This window comes from Nelumbo nucifera, chromosome 1 (genome assembly GCF_055504915.1).
Source record: "Nelumbo nucifera cultivar China Antique chromosome 1, China Antique-T2T, whole genome shotgun sequence".
Lineage (NCBI taxonomy): Eukaryota > Viridiplantae > Streptophyta > Magnoliopsida > Proteales > Nelumbonaceae > Nelumbo > Nelumbo nucifera.
Window position 1 is genome coordinate 62,572,625 of NC_142649.1, and position 26,340 is coordinate 62,598,964.

The 26,340-nt window shown below is 37.2% G+C and overlaps 1 protein-coding gene across 1 annotated transcript in view; it reads right to left on the minus strand.

Moving 5' to 3' along the window:
- Positions 1-19,460, minus strand: part of LOC104594309 (uridine kinase-like protein 3) — a 34,402-nt gene extending 14,942 nt beyond the window's left edge. Inside the window, exons 1-7 of the mRNA XM_010254552.3 lie at positions 19,230-19,460; positions 17,966-18,129; positions 15,155-15,246; positions 12,824-12,893; positions 4,420-4,535; positions 2,753-2,849; positions 1,241-1,320 (exon numbers count right to left, since the gene is read on the minus strand). Coding sequence (XP_010252854.1) covers positions 1,241-1,320; positions 2,753-2,849; positions 4,420-4,535; positions 12,824-12,893; positions 15,155-15,246; positions 17,966-18,119 — 609 coding nt within the window. The 5' untranslated portion in view covers positions 18,120-18,129; positions 19,230-19,460. The remainder of the gene's footprint in view (positions 1-1,240; positions 1,321-2,752; positions 2,850-4,419; positions 4,536-12,823; positions 12,894-15,154; positions 15,247-17,965; positions 18,130-19,229) is intronic.
- Positions 19,461-26,340: the final 6,880 nt, after the last annotated feature.

Below are 26,340 nucleotides of genomic sequence, written 5' to 3' on the forward strand. Positions count from 1 at the left end.
TAATGGACATTATAAATAGACACAGGTAGACTTCTGAAATTAATAATAACTGGGCAGCAAAATGGTAACATTCACTCATGTCTGCCATTCCCCTTCAAGAATCTCAAGAACAATTAAATATCATGCAAGTTTACAATGTTATCTGGGATTCATACGGAAAAGAGACTTAGGCCTTCATATCTAGAAATTAAAGGGGACTTAACCAATGCTATCAGATGGGATGACACTTGCAGGCAAGGTCCATGGGAGTTTGCTCACTATCTTAATGAAACCAGAGACATCATTTCAGCCTTTTCTTTTGAAAAGTGAGATCCCTAAAGATTTAAATTCAGTTGCTGATGGCCTTACTAGATAGGTGGCGGTAAGGGTATTTATGTACAGAGCAAGTCCTATGCTTTATGCTTCCCTGATTTTTGTTGATGGATGGGTCTAGTCTTTTGTTGTTGTTGTTGTTGTTGTTGTTGTTGTTGTTGTTGTTGTTGTTGTTGTTGTTGTTTTTGCACATCCTCTCCTCTCATGTACACACGGCATTTGGAATAATAATCAATATGTGGTTACTCAAAAAAAAAAAAAAAGCAGATGTACAGTTGATACATGTATTCCACTCCTAGTGAGGCTGACTAAAGAACTAAGCTAGCAGCTTCCTCAAGTCTGCACCCTGGGAGAAGAACCAAAGTAATCAACTTTATCATTGCAAAACAATTCAAGAAGGGAATTGGAGATCTCTAATGACAATCTCTCAATAAACATCAAATTTTAGTGTTTCCTTTACATCCATTTTGAATTAAATCTAGGATAATCAATTTGAAACTTGAAAGTGGGTACAAACACACCATAAGTCTAGGCTTCACACAACAAAGGTTTTCACAACAACTTAACTGGTCAGTGGTTCTCATCCACTTTTCAATCTTCAGAACTTTGAAAAGCATTACCATAAGGGGCTTAGTGGACTTAAAATACGTTTACAATTTGAAAAGATGTGTTGGCAAATAATTCAGTGAGCATCACTACATTTAAACCCCAGTTTCCAACATGCATGAGCCAACAATAGATATGCAAATTTGATAATGAACATAATTGAAACTGTTTGTATAATACATCAAAACAGACATAACAGTCTAAAATATTATCCACAGCATAGCATATGCACCTATGAATATATGAAACAGAAGACCCATTTCTGAGAAAAAAAATGGCTTGGAGAAGTTGTGCATTGTATATCAAAATAATATATACTGACCTGATCAAGTACTGATCCAATATCTCTGCCTTTCTCAACTGTATCACGCCTTATCCTCCTCGCCAACCGTACATCAGCATCTGCACTGAAAATTTTTCATCATGAAGAACACACAAGTAACATTAAGTGATATAAAACTGAAATACAGTCCATTATGGTGAAAAAAGAATATTTCAATTATAACTTATGATTCTAATTTGGGTATGGCACTGATCAGAACAGAATGGTGAAATAGGATTTATGTAGCCAACCCATATAATTGGGACAAGGCTTAGATGATGATGATGATAATTGAATGTGAAACAAGCATATTTCACACAAACTAGAGTAAGATATATTTCTAGAATGCTAACACAGTTAAAGCATGAAAAGGAAACTTCAGAAAAAATTTGTGGAAACTTATTTGATATAACACCACTAGGTGTGGAACAAAGGGGAAGGATCATTTATTCAAGAACATATAGTTCAGATAAGGCTTGGATGATGATGAAGAATTGGCACTAAGACCAAAGACCAAAAAAGAAAGAAAGAAAGAAAGAAATAAGACCTTTATAAAGTAAAATAGAAGGTACACAATGAAAGGACAAGAAAGGAAATACAAAAGAAACTTGACAATAGAACATAAAAGAGAACCCAAAGCAAACAAAAGACATCATCTAGGAGAACACAAGGGGTAGTAATATATCAGTTTGATCAAGACCATATTCAAATAACATATTGTCACTATGTTGAGAATGAAGGTATTTCAAAAACAGGCTTCCAGATGCCCAAATTACTAGGAAAATCGTTTGCTATTTGTCTTTAAATATTTTAAAAATGCTTTTTTTTATTTCCTTTCGAACTGGTTAGTCTACTGCAGGGGTTAAGGCTTGCGAAACAACTGGGCTTCCACAACCTAGAGGTGGAAAGGGATTCCCAAGTAGTCATCTCATGGACCAGAAATAGCTCCCAGATTCCTTGGGTATTCAGGCTTAAATTCAGGGAGGTTGTAAGCCTAATAAGGGAACTAAATGCTCCATTTAAGTGGGTAAGAAGAATAGCAAATGGAATTGCAGATTCTCTGGTCAAACAAGGGGCTATGAGAAGGCAAATGTTTTGGGCAAATCTGTAATATTTGTCGATTTTGGGTGGAAATCACACCCCAGACCTTGTAATTCCTAATCTTTCATTAAATTCCTTTTCTGCTGATCAAAAAAAAATTAAAAATGCTTTCTAGAGACACTTTTCCCACAATGACACAAAAATGAGCAAAAACCCCTTAACTATCCCTGAAGTTCTTTGATTTCCCAAGGAACACAGATTAACAAAGGATCATCCATCATAATTTAGGTTTTGTTACATCTGAATCAGTATTTTAAAAGCAATAGGCATAATATAGTGATAGGTTCTATAGTCCTTGCCATCATCAGCCTTTTCCCCTTCCAATCCTGTATTCCTGCCAACCAATGACGTGAATCTACAAAATACTACAGTATAAAGTTACAAAAATATACAAAAAGAGAGAAGAAGAACCTGTATCAACAAATATCTTCATGTTCATTAAATCTCGGACACGAGGATCATGGAAAAGTAGTATCCCCTCCAAAATAATAACATCTGAAGGATTAACCTGTGAAATATTTCATAATTAACTACACTCTTTGATTCATAGAAAGACTAGATCAAAAATCCTTGAAATTTTATCTCAAAAACAGTACATTCCTTTTTCTGGTGATAAAGAGAAGGGTCATATACTAAAACACCCTAAAATTTTACAGATTTACTAAAATGGTAAAACCTACACTATAGTTTGTGTTTTACTAAAATACCCCCTGTATTTGCAACAGATTTACTTAATCAACCTTTCATTAGATGGAAGTGTAAATGACAATTTTGACCCTAATGTCTGTACAAACATATTTAATTAAAAGAAAGTATAAATGAAAATATCATTCTTACCCCTGGATTTTCTGTATGATACAGAAGACCATCAATGACAACACATCAAACACTGTGACAAAGGAAGACTGTAAATATACAACATGTTTGAAGTTTTACTTTCACCATATTCTTTTAAGAATATAAAGCTTTCCATGAAGATATTTTTTCAGAAACATTTAAAACTGTCCAAGGATCTCTAGAAAGGAGAAAAAAAAGAAAACTAAAATCTGAATATTGTGGAGATGTACAAGAACAGCAGTTTGTTGAACAGTTTGGGAAGAAAGAACCCAAAGAACTTTTGCTGAAAAAGAGAGAAGCAGAGAGGCAATCATAGAAGTGATCACTTCTAGGGTGGTTCATTGGGTAAAAACAGTGGAGATATTCAAGGACATTAACACAGAGACACTGCTGAATAACTGGAAGGAAGTGGCAGCATCAGCTCCAAGCAGAAGTGCTGCTCAACCACTATGGTCTCCACCTTGTGCAGGTTCCATTAAGCTAAGCTTTTGTGCAAGCAGTGAAGGTAACCCCAGTCCATCAGGATTGGTGGAGTTTTTAGGACGGAGACACTGCTGAATAACTGGAAAGGAAGTGACAGCATCAGCTCCAAGCAGAAGTGCTGCTCAACCACTAAGGTCTCCACCTTGTGCAGGTTTCATTAAGCTAAACTTTGATGCAAGCAGTGAAGGTAACCCTGGTCCATCAGGGACTGGTTTTGTTCTCGGGCCCATTTGGTGTTGGGGACTCAGCTGCATGCAGAAATTATGGCTTTGATAGAAGGTATGGAAAGGGCTAAGGAACTAAATGTTAAGGAGACTCTAAAGTGGTAATAGGTTGGTTAGGGAACGAAGGTGATGGATTGTGGACATACATTAATGAACAAAGACACTTCACTTGGCTAACTCAGGGTATGGAGGTGAGAGTGCAATGGGTAAGAAGATGCGCCAATTCATTTGCACATGCACTCACTAAACAAGGGGTGGGAAGAAATCAGTTACTTTGGGCTACCCTGTAATGTTGTATCTACTTGGGGGGGAGTTTACTGCCCCCCACCATTGTAATTGACTATTTCTTTTAATGAAAATTTACTGTTATTGATCAAAAAGAAAAGAAAACTAAGATCTACTTGTTTTAACCAAAAAAAAAATGATATAGACTGTGTAAGTCTAATTACAAGATACTGAAGCAATTTCCACTAGAAGATAATGGGACCATTATTCCTTAAGACATTCTATACTCCATGGGTAAGGAATGTATACCCTTCTTGGTAACACATTGTTCTTGTAACTCTTGAAATCATAATTAGGGATATCAACCGCCTGCCCGTGCTTCAACTTATCCATAGTACATAGTAGTTTCTCAGTGTCAAAGGCATCTAGCAATAAGAAAGAGAAACATTAAGAAAGGTAGCCCAAGCAAACTAACAACTACGAACATTAAACAACATGCATAATGTTATACAAGCTGAACATGGTAAATCCAAGTTGTATTAAGTATCAACAAGCAGCTATGAAATGCAAAACATATACATTATATACCATGTTTACAAGTCATGCCCTAGTTAAACTGCATTTTCCGCAACTTCAAAATAATATGGTTAATATCTAAGCAAAATTAAAACAAATTCTTAAATACAATATATTTTATTGAGATAGGTAGCAAAAGGAACTATGTCAAGATAATTGCTTTATGTGAAATCATCTTTTCATACATTGCAAGTTGGTAAGAACCCTGTGGGTGAAGCTAATGGGGCTCTTTGACATCCATATCTGTTTCCCAGAGACTTTGGAAGCACTGCTGTGGTGAAGGCAACTGAGGGGCTTATACTAAAAAAGACACATTGTTTGAGGGGTAGTACCTGCTGCAGTATTATGGACAATATAGGCAGAAAGTAACAGGAAGCTGTTTGAAAATAAACACAATACAGAAGATAACATTCGGAAAGTTTTATGGGGCAGATTGTATTCCGGGTTTGGAATCTCACATTCGTTCACGGCAAAAGTGGAACGCCCTTTCAATCTTCTCCCCGAAACACCAGATCACTACCAGGTGGTGGAGATCATCATGGACGATGAGTGGACGGAGTTTTGGATGGTTAGCGGACAGTGATCGGACGGTGTTTTGGATGGAATGGCATTTAGTTGGAGAAGGATGGGAGGAAAAAGGAGGGAGGTGGTTAACAGGCAGAATGGAGGAGTCAGGTTTACAAAAGGAGGGAACAAGCTTTTTGGGCGTTGTTCAGAAATCAAAGCACCGAGAGACATGGGACTAAGGGTAGAAAGTGGAGAGAGAAGTACCTACGTGGAGAAAGCAAAATTGTTGGAATGGATAACTGATGGAAATGTCAGGCTAAAAGTGGGATGTGAATGTTTCTATCTGGTTCCAGATGGTAAGGGAGAGGAGCAAAGGACGAGGTATTTGGAAGCCTGTCTGGTGGGGGAAGTAGAAACTAGACTCTCAATTTCCAAATTGCACAGGTGGGCGGTGACATACTAGAAAGTGGCTTTGGGGGTGAGGGTCCGAAGGTTGGACAGAGGTAGATATCTCTTCATCCTTCCTTCTGCAGGGGAGGCCAACAGGATTTTGGGGACTTGTACAAGAAACGTGGGGGGCTCCCTTTTACATCTTACCCCATGGCATAAAACAGAGGGCTGTTGGAGGAAGGGAGAGGGGATACCAAACTTTTTCTGGTTTCGCATTTACGGGATCCCATTACATCTATGGAGTGAAAGTTTGGTGAGGAGAATAGGAAACATGTGTGGTGGTTATCTGGAAACAGATAACACAGAGGAAGCGAGAGAGACAATTGAATGGATCAGAGTAAAGGAAAGATGGAGAGGCTTCCCACCTTCGGTGATGAATGTGGTTAACGATGACAAAGTAGTTGCAGTAGTCATCTGGCCAGAGTTTTACCCAGAAACAGTGGAACCAGCAACAGATTTTGAAGGCACAATAGCAGAAGAGAGTAGGATTTTTAAGTCTCTAGCAAGGGAGAGTATTACAGAAGAGGTAAGAAGAAAAATAAAAGGAAAGGAAGTTCTGGTGGATAGTGGAGGTCAGATACAAGACGAAGTGCAGGCACTGCCGGAATCTTCCATCAGAACCGGGGAAGACAAGGAAAACGAAGGAGCCTCGGGAGAACAAGAGAGACATGTGGGGATGCAAGTTTGGGACACCTAGGCAAATCTGGACGGGTGGAAGGAGAAGGGGGTCTGCACCATCCAAGGACTGACAAGTTGATTATGAGTTCTGACATAAGGGGACAGGGGGGGAGATTCAAATTTTAAACTTGCCAGAAGATGAAAGGTTAGAGAGGGTAGTGGAAAGGTGTTTAGAGAAGTTAGGTTTCTCAGTGGGGCAAGAGAAGAGAGGTAGAAGCAATGTCAAAAGAAATCGGCATCGTCAATCCCATAGTAGGGGGTTTTCATCCTTCGAGGGTGGTGACCTAGGTGAAAAGCTTCTTGAAAGGGAAACACTGAAGGGGGCAAACAGGAGTCAGGGAGTGGGCTCGTGTTGGAGCGATCAGTTTGTTGAGGATGTGGATACCCTGGGTCAAGGTGAGGCAGACCCGGGTTTGGGCTTGGCCCAAACCAAGTCTCAAGTCTTAAGTTGGGTCACCTAGTTGAGCCAGTTGCATCGGTGACTTTCTCGTGTCGAAGAGAGAGAGAGGTAACTGTTTTGCAAGGAAGCCTCACTAGCAACCAATGTAGGCAGAGTGACCCGAGATTTTAAGAGGATGCAGAAATGTGTGACCCGCCATTGTGTTCTTTTGGCAAAGCTATAGTGGTGAGAAAGAAGATTTGGCAGTTGCAAATCTTCCATAGGAGATAAGACCAAATGCAATTGAGACGCCAGATCAATGATGAGAGTCTAGGCAAGAGCAGTAGGCATTGTCCTTGACCATGTGTCCTCGATTAAGGGAATGGAGCCGGCAACTATTAATATGTTGAAGGAGATAGAAAAGAGAAAATTAGAGGAAAGAGGAAGGAAGGGCAAGAGAACCAACAGAGAACTTTTTAGATTAGCATGGGGTCTGAATGACAGGGCAAAACTCTAGGCAATAGCCAGTCTTGTTTTTTTTTTTTTTTTGGTTTTTTTCTTTCACTTACATCTATAGTAAAAAGGTAAAAGAGAAGAGAGAATATTTAGAGAAAAAAAGGAAAGAAAAAGAAGGAATAGAAAAGAGAAAGGAAAAGAAAATTAAGGAAGAAAAAAGAAAAAGAAAGAAAGAAAGGGTTCACAATGGAATTTTCAGAAGAGGAAGTTAGAGCTGCAATTGAAGAAATGGAAGGTGACAAAGCACCATGACCAGATGGATTCACAATGGAATTTTGTAGAAGAAGCTGGAGTTTCATAAAAGAGGATCTAATTAAGGTGTTACAGGAGTTTCATCAGAAAGAGGTGTTTGAAAGAAGCCTGAATTCTACTTATTTGGCTTTGATTCCCAACAAGAAAGGGGCGGTCGGTCTGAAAGATTTCAGACCAATAAGTCTTGTTAGCCATAGTTTTCAAGGCGCCAAGGTGAGGCTAGGTGACAGGGGGTGCCTTGTCGCCTTGTCACCTAGTCGCCTAGGTGATGGACTTTTTTTATGTAAAACCATATATCCTAGGGTAGTTCCCTAGGTTCCATAACCATCTTCCCTTAATAATTATCAATAATTTTCATAAGAGAAGTATAAATTTCATGTTTAAGTCTAGAAAATCAACATTTTATGAGAAGAAAAAGAACAAAGGAAAGAAAATTCAAAAAATATAGGGGCTGAACCCCTACTTTTGTTATAGGAAAAGAAGAAAAGAAAAGATGGAAGAAGAAAATATGTTGATTAGACAAAATTCCAAGTTCTTCCCTTGCTTATTGGTTCAGGTTTTGAAATATTTGAGGGTTCAATCAAGGATCAAAATTCGATACGATACGCCCCGTATCGGGTGTATTGTATTTGTATTGTATATTTGCTGTCCCGATACACCTGTTTACAGGTGTTTTCGGGGACCCATTTTTATATAATATAATATTATATAAATGAAATTGAAAACTAAAGAAATTAAAAAAAAAAAAATAGGGGGAGTATCATTATAAGTACCGATACATCTCTGCCAATACAAAGAGGTGTATCGATACTTTGAACCATCGGTTCAATACAGCAAGCAGATGTCAGAGTTCAAGGGGATTAAGGCAAAGGTGATCCCCTCTCTCCCTTGCTGTTTATTTGTGTTTTGGAAGCTCTAAGCTTGATGGGGAATAACACAGTGGAAGGAGGACTCCTAGAAGGCTTTAAGTGGGTCAAGAAGTGGAGGTAGCATTGCTGTTGTATGCAGACAATACTCTCTTCTTTGTCAATGTGTCAGAAGAACAAGTGGAAAGAATCAGAATGATACTAATATGGTTTGAAGTGATCTCTGGCCTTAAAGTCAATATGCACAAAAGTGAGTTAATGGCAGTGGGGGCCGATCTTAATTTGGAAGTGTTGGCAGATATTGTAGGCTGCAAGGTTGGAATTTTGCCATCAAAGTACTTTTTTTTATTTTTTTAGATCAGTAACAAAAAAAAAAAAAACTTTATTAATGATGTGAAGCTTTAATTACAAAAGGGGGAGGTAAAATGTCTTAACTCTCCACCAACAGAATACATTGGAAGAAAGTTAAAAATTAGCCCAAAACAGAGATTCCCTATTCACCCCTTGTTTGGCTAACCCATCTGCAAATGAGTTAGTAGTCCTCAAGTACTTTGCCATCAAAGTACTTGGGGATGCCGCTTGGAGAAAAATGCATTTCTAAGAAGATTTGGGAACCGGTGGTGGAAAGAATGGAAATCGAGGTATCTATTGAAGGGAGGAAAACTAGAATTACTAAAAGTGTTCTGTCTTCTATCCCCACTTATTTTTTGTCTCACTTCTCTATTCCAGCCAGTGTGGCCAAGTTGTTGAAGACAATGAGAGATTTTCTACGGCAGGGGTGGAGGGATGAGTTTAAATTTCATTTAGTCAGTTGGAGCAAAGCCTGAAAGTCAAGAAAGGCTGGAGGTTTGGGGTTAAGAAATTTGGCTTGTGTAGGGAAATGGTATTGGAGGTGGAATGAACAGAGCACAAACCAATGGAGAAGAGTTAGAGAGGCTAAGTATGGCTCAAGGAACTCAAGTTGGAATCCAGGGGAATCAAATCTACCTTACGAATGTGCAGTCTGGAGGGGCATTCAGAAATCAGCAAAGGACTTTAGACAAGGAATAAGAATGGAAGTAGGAGATATTGTCAGCTTTTGGAAGGAGGTCTGGTGCGGTGATAGCCCTCTTAAGAGCAGATTCCCAACCATCTTTGATATTGCTATCAACAAGGGTTGTATGGCGTCAGAAATGTTTTCACAGGGTTGAGGGGCAGGTGGGTGGTGTCCCAGTTTTAGAAGGAACCTAAATGATTGGGAAGTGGAGCAATGGGAGTAGATAATGCAGATCCTGTATGATGAAAGGGTGGGTAGTACAAGGGGGTACAGGAGGATTTGGACAAGGGAGAAATCAGGTATTTTCACAATCAAATCCTTTTACATCAGCCTATATAGTGAAGAGGAAGCTAATTTCCCTGAAGACATGGTATGGAGGACGGTGGCTCCTCTAAAAGTCACTTTTTGTTTGTGGGTGACAGCTTTAGGGAGGTGCCTAACAGCTGATAATCTGTCAAAGAGAGGATGAGTGGTAGAACCAAGCGCATATGTTTTATGCAGTAACAATTCTGAGAAGCTGGAGCATCTCTTTCTGCACAGCAGATTCAGTTGGGAAATTTGGATGAAAGTTCAAAAGGTTTTTGGAGTTCAGTTGTTCCTCCCAATTAATGTATCGGAACTGTTACAGGGCTGGGGTCTGAGGTGTTTGTCGAGGAGAGGTAAGATTTTATGGAAGGTGTGGCCAGCAATCATGGTTTCAAATGTCGCTAATGTCGCCCGACATATGTCGATGTCGAGGCTCACCGACCCGAAAATGGATGGTAGTATAAAAATTACATTATTTCGGTCGACATTTCCTATTATGTCGGAAATGTCAACCAAATCGGTCCAAATAACTAAAAAAAAGACAGTTTTTCCTATTATGTCGATAGGATGTCGACTAATATCGACTAATGTATATTAATAATATAATATATTAGTATTTTATATTAATATAATACAGTATATTAATATAAATTATTCAATTAATAATTTCTATTTAATATTTCAAATAAAAAAATTATAAAAAATAATTAACAAAATATAAAAAAAATAATAAATTAATTACTTTATAATATAAAACATAAAATATTTTTCAAGTAATAAAATATTAACTAGTTAGTATTTTTTAAAATATTTATTAAAATCAGAAAATGTTTATTAAATTTTAAAATAAAGCATATTCTACATTTAATATAAAAAATCAGAATAAATTTATTAAATTTTATACTAAATCATAATTTATTATAAATTTAGTATTAAAATCATAATAAATTCATTAAGTTTTATAAGAAATCAGAATTTATCATAATCTTAATACTACAAAAATGAGAATCAATTTATTAAATTTATAATTAAACATAATGTATTATAACTTTAATATTTAAAAAATCAGAATAAATGTATTTCTATTTACTAGTGTGGAATAAATATATTAGAATTTATAATAAATCAGAATTAAAAATAAGAAAAGACAATATCAGATAACCTTGTAAAAACATCAAAATGCATTATAAATCAGTAAATCATCATTTACTAATTTGTTATTGATCTAGAAATATGTATTAATTTCTTAGCTTTATATAATGGTTGGGAATAAGATAATAGTCTAGAAATATGTATTAATGCTTCTTTTATCATTTTACAAAATGTCATTGCATACTTCCACATATTTCATAATATTTCCACAATGTCTCTAATTTTTACAATATTTCCCCTCGACATTTCCAACATTTTCGACATATGTCCTATATTTTGGTAAGCGACATTTCCATCAACATCGACATTTTAAACCTTGCCAGCAATTGAAGTGTGGTCAGAAAGAAATAGGAGGCCTTTTGAAGACAATTTTAGGTCAGAGGAGGAAGTCTTAAAGAGCACGTGGGGAAGGTTATACTCCTGGGTGGAGACTCACAAATTGTTCAAGAATTGTCCTTACAGCTCTTTTCTTGAGCACAGTAATCTTTTTGTATGATGTTCATATTGTGGCTTTTTTTGGGATGTACAAAGTGTTTTTCTGTCTTGCCCACTACCTCATTGGGCGGGGCTGTATCCTTTTCAGTTTGCTTTAATGAAATACTTTACCCTTTCTCTCTCTAAAAAAAAAAAAAAGAAGAAGAAATCATAGACTAAAGTATGGCCATGCAAAATTTTTGACTACCTATAGCATCTTGCCTACCCCACAATGGACTGTAAAAGTAACAAGCTTTTCCAAATGGCCTCCAATTGATGCTCAGCATTTCCAAATACCCTGCTGGTGCACTCTTTCCACAAGATCCAACAAACAGTAAAAGTAACAAGCTTCCAAAGAATACTGCCTCTCTTGTTGACACCCTGATATCTAGCTTTGCAAGTCACCAGGACTGTTTGAAGTCAAGACATCTCAAGAGGGAGGAGAACCAAAGAAGTGTCCATGTTTCAGAGATCTATGCCCAGCTAAAAGGGGGTCTGGTCTATTTGGGGTTCATAAGAAGCTAAGAAGGTTCATAAGAAAAGTGGGTTGAAGGACACAACTACTAAAATATCTGAGTTGGTGAGCACAGAAATGCAAAACACAGGAATTGATTTATCATTGACAGGCAATGAATATGGGAATTAAATGAGTAATGATAAGTTATTCAAATGGGGAGGATTTGTTTGGTAAAATAATAGATAGTAGCAAGATGACCAAAAAAAAACATAATAGATAGTAGCATTGTTATGTCGCATGGGATTCAAATCAGCAGAAAAGGATAGAATGATTAAATATGTTTTTTGCATCACCCAGTTTTTTTGTGGTGATTGTTGTTAGGAAGTGAGCCAGGGTGGAGTAGGCAATCTTGGGAAAGTTTATGGAATTTTTTCATCACAAGTTTGGGTATGCAGCTTAGGGAAAAGGGGGAGAGAGGTTGATGTTTTGTTTTGTTTTTTTTTTTTTTTTGATGTTTTGTTTTGTTGCCAATCTGTGATAATGGGAGTACGTTTTTAGATGAAACTTCGGTTTTTGACTTCAGGTGTTTGTTAGGGATTTGGATTGATTGTTAGGTGGTTGGGTTGTTCATGTACTTGTTTCTTGTTTCTCTCCTCTTGGGTGGTTTCTTATCGCCTTTCTAGTACTTTCTTTTATTTTAATGAATTTTATTTTTACTCCATCATCATCCAAGCCTTATCCCAATTATATGAGGTCAGTTACATGAATCCTGTTTCGTCATTTCATTCTGTTTAATGTCATATCCAATGTTAAATTATGAGCACTTCAAACATCTTTAAATAGACCACTTTTAAGATCAATAAGAAACTTTCAAATGGACCATTTTCAGATAATGTATGGTCTGAAGATTAATTGATAGAAAATCATACTCTTTAAAGGAAGAAATAATTAAGAACCAGGAAAAAGGAGTGGGAGAACAGAAAACTGATTTTTTCAGATGACAAATGGAAATATTTCTTTGCAACCAGTTGTTTCCCTGACATAAGAGAAAGAAATATCCTTACCAGGATGATCAAAATTGTACTCATGAACTCGTTCAAGTTCCTCTTCAGTCAAATTATGATAGAACGAATCCTACAGCACCATGCATGTAAAGATGTAGCACAATTAGAGAATCAAAGCTTATAAAATTGATATAGAAGAAATCAAGGAGGTCATGACCAGAAAACAAGACTAGAATATTTCAGTAAAAAAATAATAAAACAAGGGCATCTGTAGACTCTAGCATACCACAGCTGATGCATATGATAACTTAATATTATAAATGTAAAAAAATAATAAAAAGCAAACAGAATCTAAATTGCAAGGTCATAATAAAAAAAAAAAAAAAAAAACATTTTTCACGAGTGAAAGTGGAACTAAACTTAAGGGCCAACTACAATTACAAGTTAACATTGAATGTATAGCCCCCTTTATACAAATCCATCTGTGCATGGAAGAACTAACAAAGAAAGAACCAAGCTCTTACTCGATGCAAATTACGAAGGAACGGAGAACTAGTTGGAAAGACCAGATATCCATGCTTTACCAGTTGCAACTAGAAATGAAACCTTTTTGGATTTAAAATTTTTGTTGAAAGTCAAGATTCTAGTCTAAGTAATTGTAACATAATAAAGACTTGGGACCAGTAAAACAAGAAATAAATCGCACTCCAGTAACCATAATGACCAAAATCCAAAACTACCACCCTTTTAATGCATTTGGTTAGACCTTCGCTTATATCTAACACTCAACTGATTGGATCAACATCTATCACCAGGGTTTAGTCCAATGTGAGTCCATTACAAATAGACCTGATCCAATCCAGTTCGATGAATATTTAGACCATTTTGGAGAGGTCCAATTCAATGTCTAGACCATTTAATCTGTTCAAATTTATTGTAATTTATATTGGTTTCAATTCAAACCTGGTTCATTGACACCTGTATTCTTAACATTTATCAATGGACCAGGTATTGGCTCAATCTAACCCAATCTAATATAAATCCATTACAGGATGGCCCAGACCCAATCCAATAAATACTCTGGACCATGAAGTCTGAATTGGTCTTATTGATCCATCCAGCAGAGTCCAACCCAAAACCAGACCATTGACACTCCTACCTTATGGGTATTACTGCTTCCAATACTTGCTTCTTAATAGTTACCGGTGAACAGTGATGAGATGCCTTATGGGTATTACTGCTTCCAATACTTGCTTCTTTAGAGTTATTAAAAAAAATCTGAAGTCAGACTAACAGACAGGTAGCTGAAAAATCTTCTCTAGAAATCAAAGGTGGGTATCCATTAACATCTAAGCCATCTGTGTCAAGGTGCCCACTTAGGCATTGCCTAGCCTAACCCCTAGTCACCTAGGCGCCCACTTGCCTAGCCTAACCGAGTCCCTAGGCAATAAAATTTTACAAAGGAAAAAATAACAAATTTTAGGTTAGCCCCTTAGTTTTATATGCAAATCAGCATGAACATAACTTGAAAAAAAAAAAAATAGAAGTGCTCTTTACTAATAACATTAATTTTCCTCTCAAGGCATGGCAAATCATCATATCTAAAATACAATAGAAGGGGGGTGGAAAAAAACAAATACCACACAGGGTGAGCCAATATTTCTAGGGCTTGGACCACCAACTTGCCAAAATCACCAAGTTGTATTTTGATGGTTGTATTTTGATAGCATGTATGACATCTACGGAAGGAAAATGATAACAAGATTATGACAAAATAATCTTTTCCACTGACATTATTAACCCACATACAACACCATTATACTTTAGGGGAAAAGGAAAAAAATAAGGCACAGGTCCATGTAGCGTATCTAAGTGGCAAAGGTAACAGATAATAAACTGGATCTACCTACGGATTTCCAATAAAATACCAACCAAAAAACAAACCTTCGCCAAAATGTTTCCATATTTTGAAGGTACATGTAAACATGAACCTATCCAGAGATGAGTGGGCTAAATTAAGCATTACATAAGAATAAGGTGGTATTTGATAACTTCTGAAATAGGCGCTGCAAGTGAAATTCCAAAAGATTCCAAACTTAAAATCAACTCAAATCTAGGAATATTATTGGTATATGATAAAACTTTTAGGGGAAAAATAATCAACCCAATGCCTGAGCTTCATCATTCTGCATACACCTAAGTTGCAAGTTACCGAAATGCTGAATGGCCAATTTAAATTTGGAATATTTTCTTCATTCTGCTTTCAGCACTCATTTCAACAGTTTTACTACACTACCTAAGTGCAGAAGCAAAGGATACCTGATTTACGAGGGCAACACGCTGGTCATGTTAATATCTTTTGCTTATTGTTCTTTCAAAAGCAAAGGATACCTGATTTACAAGGACAACACGCTGGTCATGAAGCTGCTCAATAATCATGTCACAGACACTGGTCTTCCCTGATGCTGCACCACCAGCAACTCCTGCCAAAAACGTTTTTGTAGAATAATATCTTGAAATGTCTTCAAACAAAGACAATGTGTCATAAATAAATAGAAAAGAAATACACGGAGTAACATTCACAAACAACATATTGAAAAGAATTTGAAACAGTGTGGAATAAACAATGAAAATGAACAATTTCAAGGATCAATGCATTTTGATCTGCATCATTTTAGAAAGAGCAAGGAAAATCAAGATTTGGGATTAATAAGTGTTATTTAACATTAGAATAGCTCATTGGCTCATTGCATTGACCCAAGTTCACAATTCCAGTTCAGGATAGCAGTTATTAGAAATAGAGAAGTTTTTTGGTTTTAGGGAGTATAGTGGAAATATAATAGTATAGACATAGTTAAGAGCATTTAAAATATATATGGTTACACTCCTAGGACCTATGTTCTACCAAAATTTCAATCATTTATAACAGATAAAAAGTTTAGGAAGAAGAAAAGTGTATTATTTCAATTGCATGTCATAAACTGACACCGGGATAAACCATTGACACAATTGTCAACAAGAAAAACCTTATACAGTGCAAAAAAATGTAGTCAATTATTCTAGGTATAGTCCATGTGCAACAAATGGGTCACTCGAAATGAAAAAGAATGATACTAGTATGAATCACATCAGATCCATAGATAAAGAATTGCACATTTTTCCACATCAATCTATTTTTTATTTGTTCTAATTTCAACTAATAATATGTTTTATTATTCTACAACAAGAATAATATGACCTATAAATGGTTACTAGTTACATGAATCATTACACACATCAGTGTTTTAAAACGAAAGGTGCAAAAAAAGCACAAGGACCATTTTGCGCCCGAGGCACAAGGTGCAAGGCAAGGCACGGGCCTTTTTGAAGAAAGGCACAAAAATGTAAAAAAAAAAAAAATCAAAAAAATCAAAAAAATGCAAATTATCCAAATATTAAACAAATTATTAATTAAAAATAAAACTTAAATTTTAAAATAAATACTTTAAAAAACCTATTATCTCAAATTAAAATGCATAAACATAACATGTAAACCATAATTAAAATGAAAATTTAAAAATAAAATCAAGCATAACATATAGAACATATTCAAGAATGAAAACTCTTAAATTCTTTATTTTCTTTCCCAATTGCATTACTTCAAATAGCTAATAGGAAAAATTCCCGATTAGTACCCTATACTTTGGGCCTAGTGCCACTTTGGTCCCCGAACTTTAAAACGCGACAATTCAGTACCCAAACTTTCAAAATGTGCCAATCCAGTACCTGTTGTTAACCAGCCATTAAGTGGCATTTGAAAAGACACAAATGCCTTTCAAGTGTTCATTTTTTATCAACCATCCAAACTTTTGCCCACTGACGTGAACCCAACTTGCTTGAGTAGAAGAGGCAAGGATTTGGAACTGTTCATTTTTTGTCAATGTTTGGATGTTTGATGAAGAAAATTAGATGACACTTGAAGGGCCATTTGTCTTTTCAAATGCCACTTAACAGCTGATTAAACGGTTGGTTAACAGCAGGTACTGGATTGGCACATTTTAAAAGTTTGGGCACTGAATTGTCGCGTTTTAAAGTTCATGGACCAAATTGGCGCTAGGCCCAAAGTATAGGGTACTAATCGGGAATTTTGCCTAGCTAATATGATGTTAAACATTATGAATTCTTGATTCTAGGAGTCACCTTTGTACCAAGCCCAAACAAATCCATATTAGGGTCTTAAATTCTTAATCCCTATAAAAAAGAAAGGTTTTATAACTTTAACTTTCTTTTAAAAATATCTTTTATTATGATGAATGAATGAGCAACATTAGCAAATATGGGGTTCTCTCCGCTCCGGTATTGAGAAGTTAAGACCCTAATATGGATTTGTTTGGACTTGCCTCAAGGGGTTTGGTCTAGGGTCCAGGAGCGGAACCCCCAGCCCAGCTGCTAAACACAAAAAAAAAGAAAGAAAAAATGCACAGATTTTCAAAAGATGCACACCTGGGCTGAAGTAGGGACACGCCTAGGCACACCAAGCGAGCACCTTTTGAAAATACTCGGAATGGGACCTAGGCAAGACACATACCCTAAAATGAGCCACGCCTATGCACCTAAGCGTGCCTTTTAAATCACTAATACATAACACGTAAATTCTTCAGTGACTTCTTATCTTAACATTCTTATTTTTAAACAAAAAAAAAAGTAACTTATAATGATTATAATTTTTGAGTAATAAATTTACAACTTGTACACATACATCACTAGATAGGTCATTTAGATAGACAAGTCCAAATGATAGAGATTGCACATACCAGCATAGTTGGCAGATGGAATGATTCCATGTATCGTATGCAATGTCAAAGAAACTTACTCTGCCACATCCCTGGAGCAAATGGCTCCTATAGCAGAGAACAAGGGTACATCACCCATGATTGAGAGAACCTTAAACTACACATGATAACATGGGCAACATTACCAATGTTCTCCACCAGTTGATGGTCCTACACCCGTAAAAGCATAGGAGCAAAAGTGAACTCTTCAACCTCTATCCATGGGGCAACAATGTGAAATTAATATCCTTATTTTTTGATTAATACTTTCTTTTTTTTCTGATCCTTTTGTTTTTCAATTAGCAGAAGTTGGTATCCCACAAAGCATACTCGCCACCATCGAGGCAGCTGCATTTTACAGAAATGTGGAGAAAGCTAAACAAGCACTTACCAATTACAAAAGGCTGCTTGTACACACTTTCAGATTCTGAGGTTGTTGGTTGCCCCACCTCTGAATTTCTTGGTTCCAACCCATCCAAATGGAATCCAGAAAAATGGACCTCAGATGAGGTTTCTAATAATTCGACAACTGATTTAGAATCCATAAGGAATGACCTAGAATACATGAAAGAAATAAAAAATGTCAGGGTCATAAACTAAAGGATACGCACAGCGTGATTTATGATGGCTCTAAGCAGTTAAATATTTAATGAAATTTGCACGATATATTTGTTTATCTAGTACCTGCCCATAACAAAAAAAATGTATGGTGAGAGGAAAAAAAAAAAAAGACTTAAGCTTACGCAGAATAGCACCAGAGTGCAATAATCAAGTGGTCAAAAGCGGCAAGCCTTAAAAAGGGAGGGGGAGAAGAAAAATAAAAGAAGGCAATAAAAACCAGTTGTTTTCATTCATAATGATTACATAGACATATTGAACAGCAATGATTTTTATTCCAACTAAAAATGACGTTAAATCAGCAATCATGAAGTTCTCATAGTTCTGAAGAACAAATATTTTGCCAAAAATTTATTCTGCTTCAGAGAATTTACTGATTTATGATGCTCCATGATAACTCCAGATTAAGAATAAACGAACAGATATATATGCAATGCGAAATTATAAGAAGTTCCTGCAATTCAAATCACTCGTACATGGGAAGTAAATGCAAGGAGACACAAGAAGTAGCTATATCAGATTCGCAAGATCTTCTTGTCAAACCGAGAAAAAGAAAAAGACAAAGACAAAAAGAACGTCGAGCAGAAGGAGGAAGCGAGCAATTGCTTCGTCATATCTCTAATTGATGTAGGACACTATAGATAATTGTCTCGCCATCAATTAACGTCGCTCATAATGTAGCAACGTGAGTACCGAAAACTGTAAACTTTTCAGCGACCGCAGTACAAACTCATTCACGTTCAAAGGGAGATTATGAACTCCGAGATGCTAAATCCAATAAAACTCAAACTTGTCGCAAAATCAAAGCAAATACGCACATCAAAATAAAACAAGTGCAGAACTATGCAGATCCAACGAAGAGAGTAGTCGCACAAATGCTAAAGCTTGTAAGATTTTCTAAAAAAGAAAATGCGATTCGAAATCGCTGCAAATTAAATTGGAGCAAATCAACAAGTCTGCAAATCCAGAGCAAATTGATTGAAGACGAATTGACGAAGAGTGAAGAGAAATAACCAAATGCAGATTTCTGGACATACCAGTTCAATCGAGTTTGGGAGAAATTCCAGTCAGAGAGACCTTCAAAGACGCGCTTTGAGGCCTTTCTCACTTTTGGGAGAAAGAGGTTTCAGGACCAATAAAAGACTCAAGAGACAGACTGATTTTTATACACGAGAAACGCCTCCCGCATCGAAGTTTTGAGTTTACCGTGACGGCCCTTGCAAATGGTGAAATTTACAGTGAACGCCCACTTCGGGTAACGTGAGCGCAGCACATTCGAGTTCGGATCTGGTCTTTATGGCTGCAATGGCTGATGGGACCGTGTGGTGGGACCCTGTGTTGACAACAGAATCACCAGATCCGGACTCAGCAAATTCACGTTGCACTGACAAGCAAGCATTCTGACGAAGCACCAACTAAGCACCGAATCGGTGTGGGTCCCATAAACGAGCAAGACCAGTAGACTACTACTTCGTTAATGTGGACAGTGGGCAGTGGGATGTTCCAGTACGCTACGGCTACGCTGCCTCTCTGTTTTCGGGCTTCGGGCTTGCCCGAATTACTGAAATCCAGATCCAGGCCATTATCGATTTGAATTGAGACTATACAACCACCGCTGTCCGCTCTGTCTCTTTCTCTTGGGGAGATCATCCAAACTTTACTCTAGCAACGATGATTATGAAGTATGAACCCATTTCCTTCACACCTTTATTCTTTCCAAGTATACAAATTTGTTTTAATTTGTTACACCTTCTATGCCTCAAAAATATATCCTACACGACAATTTGATTGTGGGGCTCAGATTCAGTGTCAGTTGGAATCCACTTGAAATAACTCATGTTTCTTATCCCTAGTATACCCACTATTAAGGCATCAAACTTGGAAGGCATCAATAAACCAGCGCTTCATAAAAGTGGAAATCGATCAGGTGTGTTTTAAACCAAATTCATGGGGTTTTGAACATTTGATCGGTCAAAGTATTTCTGATATCATGTCTTTCTTCCTAATATGGGTCAAAGTCTTTCCTTATATGCGGCTGGATGTCCATGCTTTCAAGGCGTTCTCAGACCAGACCACAAGGAAACAAAATAGAGTGAGCTACTATTATCCCTCCAGCAACACAACAGAGGCACTCGGGTCAAGAAAAACAAGTTCACATCTCTGCCCCCACAGCACATCCCGCCATGCATTGGAAATATCTCCCGATGATAATATATCAAAATCGATGATGTTATCATCGGGACATGTTTCCAATATACGGCAGGGATGTGCTGTAAGGTGTTGCAGGGTGGAGATGTGATCTCAAGAAAAACAAGAGAGAGGACCTAAGGGCCCGACCATTTACATGGGCTAACTAGCTGTAAGTTCCCACAATCGAAAACATATTATCCCTTGGAAAAAACTTTGGGAGGTATTTTTTCTTTTGGGCAAGAGAGTGGAGAGTACAATTATATTTACACGCTTTATAACAACAGAGTTTACATATCTAGATATATGATCAGTACATATATAAAAAGTTCAACAGATTAATAGTGGTGTCCTTAAAAGTTTGTTATCTGGTCAACTTCCATGAACTTAGGCTCAGTTTGGTAAGAGTACAAATTTAAACATGTAGAGTGCAAAACCTTGTATTTTATATTATTCTGTATATATTTATATTCATACTCTTTCCAAATAGCTCAGCTTGAAAGGAATACAAATATAAGGCTGTGTTTGATTGTATTGCAAATTTGTTTGCACTGATGCAAAATTATGGTAGTGCAAATGATTTGGATTCAAATTCTGATTTATTTTCTTTTCAAATTTTACCTTATTTTGTTTGATTGAATTACAAATGAAGCAGAATAAGACATGGAGCAGAAAAAACAAAACCCAAAACAAAAATAAACCAAAATTTGCATTCTTTTCATTTACACTCTCATACATTTGTACCAGTACAAATAAAATTGTACAAAACCAAACACAGCCTAAATATATAAAGTGCAAAACCTTGTATTTTATATACATTTGTAGTGTACATATTTATATTTATATTCTTTCCAAATTGAGCCTAAAACTGTTGGCTTGTTTTAGGCCTTCGATGATGGCCCTCCATTCTACTTGGGCCGGATAGAGTTTCTCATATCCTAAGTCAATCTGCATTGGCTAATAACTGAGTTGGATCCATCAAACTGTGGGAGCATTACGTTCATGATACATCATCCCATTCAGTTCTTTGTTACTCATTGTCGTAATTCCTCTTTCACAATTAATTATCCCTTTCTTTTTTAGTCCCAATGTTCTTATTATGGAGAGAAAGTTGCCCCAAAATAGATACAATTATACAAACAGTGATAGAGCACTTAACGTATCCAAGACTAACTCTACTATATTTGGATCGTGATGAGCTTCTCCATGTACAGCTTATCTTGATAGTCTTCATCTCTATCTATAACTCATCTTGTAACCTATCCTAGACTTCTGACTTATCTATAACTCTTCTTGTAAACTATCATATTCTTACTACGATTCTTGTACATTACTACTTACTGTAAGATCTATAAATGGAGAAGCCCATGGTTGATAGTTTATCAGCCGATTCATATTTATTTTGTCTCTTAGTATTCTTTCTAATTCTTTCTGTTCAAACTTGGTATCAGAGCTATGTCAACCAAAACAGGTCACAATAGCATGTCACGCATGTCTTCTAGTACACAAGGATAACTCAACTCATCCACCATTGTTGGTTCCGTTCCTTCCATACAGAACGTGACTCACTATCTGTCGATCAAGCTAAATGTGGAAAACTATTTGTTGTAGAGAGCTCAATTCTTACCTATCCTTCGTCATCATCATCTGGTCGAGCTTGTTGAAGGTAAGTAGAAACCTCCTCCAAATTCCTAATCCCACAGGAACAGGAACCATTCGGAACCCAGAATTCAAGAAGTGGATGGATCTTGATCAGCTCGTTCTCAACTGTCTGATCTCATCTCTTATTAAAGGTGTGAAGGGTCAGGTTGTGGGTCTAACAACCTCAACCAAAGTGTGGAGTGCTTTGGCTTAAAGCTACTCAAGCCATTCATGCTCGAGGGTGCTCTAGCTGAGAAGACAGATACAAAACCTCAAGAAGGGCTCACTCTCCATTTTAGCCTATGTTCAATGTGCAAAATCAATCGTTGATAGCCTTTGCACTATCTCCAAACCAGTCCTGAAGTCAGAACTTGTTCTTTATATCCTTGTTGGTTTGGAAAGCGAGTATGAATCGATGGTGACGGCTCTCACCAACCGACCAAATGCAACTGATCTCAGTATCTCAGAGGCACTTGACTCATTACTCAATCACAAATCTTGACTCAAAGGTTAGATTTGGTTTTCTAATTCTCCTAATGCAAACCTTACTGGAGTGAAAGGCAAAGGGAATAACAACAATCAATAAAATAGGCAGCAACAACAGCAGTTCCTTTCCATGTTTAATGGCCATGGTCGTGGTCGTGGTCGTGGTCGTGGACATGGCAATCCTCAGTTCACTTATCAACAATCCTTTCAATAGAACAATTTTCCTAATCAACAAGATAGGACATATTTTCCTTCAATGCCGTTGTGCAAGATATGTGTTTGGTTTCCAAAATGACTCTCTTAATGAACCAATAGCTTTTTGTGGAGGAGTTCATACTTCCCAACTACAATCTATTAACTCACATAATGGTAGTGTTTCTTCATTCGATCCATCATGGTACCCAAATTTGGGTAACACTCACCATATGACTCCAGAGTTGGATAAGTTGCAAAATCAATCTGAGTATGTGGGATCAGATCAAGTCAAAGTTGGCAACGGGCAAGGTTTGTGTATATATCACATTGGTTCATCATCTCTTCAATTTAATCAACATGCTTTTACATTGAATGATATCTATCACGTTCCATCTATTTGCAAGAATTTATTATTAGTGAGTCGATTTACACGTGACAATGACTTATTTTTTGAATTCCATCGTAATTGTTGTTTTGTAAAGGATTATTCAAGGAGAATAGTTCTACGAGGGGTCGATAGAGATGGCATGTATTGTTTTTCATCTTTTGCTTCAATCTCTTCCGCACCAGAAGCTCTTGTCAATGAACGGACATCAATTAATGGTTGGCACTTATGGCTTCGACATGTAGCGCTTCGCACTGTATGGTAGGTTCTTTCTCAATATGGTCTCCCCTATACTAATAATCAGCCTAGTCAGTTAGTGTGTGAGTCATGTCAAATGGGTAAGAGTCATAGGTTGTCCTTACAGTCATCTTCTTTTCGGTCAAAGGGTCCATTGCATTTAGTTTATTCAGATTTATGGAGTCCAACCCAAATTAAATCAAATAATGGTCATTTTTATTATGTTTTATTTATGGATGATTTTTCCAAAATTTCTTAGATTTATCCTATGACTCGTAAATTGGAAGTGTTTGATGTTTTTCTCAAATTTAAGAGGCATGTTGAAGTCCTCTTTAATACCAAAACACGTTGCTTCCAATCTGATTGGGGAAGAGAATACCCAAATCTTTCCTACTACTTGGATTTGCAAGGTATTACTCATCGACTGGTGTGTCCTCACACACAAGAGCAAAACGGGTCCATTGAACGGAAGCACAAACATGTTATTGAATCAACTTTGTCTCTACCGGCCACCTCGCATCTCCCCTTTTCCTTCTAGACTAATGTCGTTGAAACCACCATATATCTAATTAATCGACTGCCAACTCCTTCTCTCTGTGGTCTTTCACCCATTAAGAAATTGTTTCACAGAGCACCTAACTACTCTATGCTCCATTGCTTCGGGTGCGCATGTTACCCGTTGCTTCGTCCTTACAATAGAAACAAGCTTATGTTTTGCTCTTTGAGGTGTTTGCTTATTGGCTACAACAACATGCACAAGGGTTATAAATGTCTTCATGTTCCCACTAGTCGTATCTTTATTGCTCGACATGTTTTTGATGAAGTATTATTTCCTTGCCTTCTTGCATCTTCATCAATTGATACTCGACCATCTACAGGCATATATGTTTCAATTCCAATACAGCCCACTGCTACGTCTTTAGCTCTCGCCACGTCATCTAATAATGCACCATCATCTCCTCTTCTTTCAGTTACCTCACCATGTAAGTCATCACCGTCACCAAGAGACTCCATTGTTGCACCATTTTCATCCCGGGCTGATCATTTGCCTTCACCTCTGGCATGGTATCACAACATCCAGGAGCTTCTTGATCACACTCCAGCGATTCCACCTCTGGTTGTTCGTATGCACTCCCTGCAAACCCGATCTATGGACAACATTCTTCCATCGAGATCTCATGTTGTGACAAGATACACACTTCTGCTCTCCTTTCTCTCTTCACTATTGATGAACATGAACCTCGTTCCTTTTCAGAGGCAACAAAATTAGTTCATTGGCATGAGGCGATGCAGTGTGATTTCAATGCTCTTCTTACTAATGGCACCTGGGAAATAGTACCCTATGATCCCTCCATAAACATTGTTGGCACGAAGTGGGTACATAAAATAAAAAAGGCAGATGGCTCTCTCAATTGCTATAAAGCCCGACTAGTTGCATAGAGGTTTCATCAAATACTTGGGTTGGTATTCTTCGACACCTTCAGCCCGGTCATCAAATTGGCCACGATGCACACCATTCTTGCCTTGGCAGTTTCTCACATCAGTAATGCTTTTCCTCATGGGTCAATTGCTGAAAATATTTATGTATAGTAGCCCAAGGGATTTGAAGATCCATCTCGTCCTCATCATGTTTGTCATCTTCATAAGGCTCTCTACAGCTTGCACCTGGCTCCCTGGGCCTGGTATTCTCGATTGAGCTCCGTCTTCCTTAGTATGGGTTTTCGAAACTCTACTACAAATCCATCTCTCTTTATTTTTTTTCATTATGGTGTAACCCTCTACATGCTCATCTACGTGGATGACATACTTCTAATGGGTACCTCCTCCGCTGCTATTGATCGCTTTCTCTCTTCTCTTTCCAATATTTTCCCTCTCAAAGAATTGGGTCTTCTACATAATTTCATGGGCATTGAAGTTCATCCTTCTACCAACAACTTGGTTCTATCTTAGGAACAATACATATTGGATCTTTTATGTCATACTAAACTTGACGGGGCAAAGCCGGTCCCCTCTCCGATGGTAGCTTCTTCTCGACTATCTCATCACTCTAGCATTCTGTTAACCGATCTGTCTGAATACTAAAGTGTTGTTGGGGCTCTCCAATATGTCAACATCACATGACCTTACATTTCCTTCGTTGTGAATAAGGTTTGTTAGTTCTTGAATTCTCCAACAAATGAACACTGATTGGCTATAAAATAGATTCTTCATTACCTTAAGTCCACTATTGATCATGGCCTCTTATTCTCTTCGACTTCCTCTTTTCAGCTCACTAGTTACATTGATGCCAACTGGGCCAGTTGCCCAGATGATCGCTAGTCCATTAGCGGGTATGCTATTTATTTAGGCTCCAACCTAATCACTTGGAGTTCCAAAAAGCAACTAATAGTTGCTCGCTCCATAACTAAATCTGAATTCCATTCTCTTGCCAATACTGTTACAGAACTTCTCTGGATCCAATCTCTCCTCTAAGACCTTGGTTATGCATCTCCCCCTCCGGTTCTTTGGTGTGATAATATTGGCACAACAACGAATCCTATTTTTCACTCTTGGACAAAGCACATGGAGGTTGATTTTCACTTTCTTCGAGATCTTTCACTTTGAAAGCTGCTACTCATCAGATGCATATCCTCCGTTGATCAAATTGCTAACATCTTCACAAAACCTCTCTCCACTACTCGATTTGAAGTACTTTGGTCCAAGCTTCATGTTACCACGTTCACCTTGCGGGGAGCACTTAACGTATCCAGGACTAACTCTATCAGATCTGGATCATGATGAGCTTCTCCATGTACAGCTTATCTTGATAGTCTTCATCTCCATCTACAACCTACAACTCCTCTTGTAACCTATCCTAGACTTCTGACTTATCTACAACTCTTCCTGTAAACTATCCTATGCTTACTAGGATTCTTGTACATTACTACTTACTATAAGATCTATAAATGGAGAAGCCCACAGCTGATAGTCTCTTAGTATTCTTTCTAATTCTTTTTGTTCAAACTAACAAAGATATA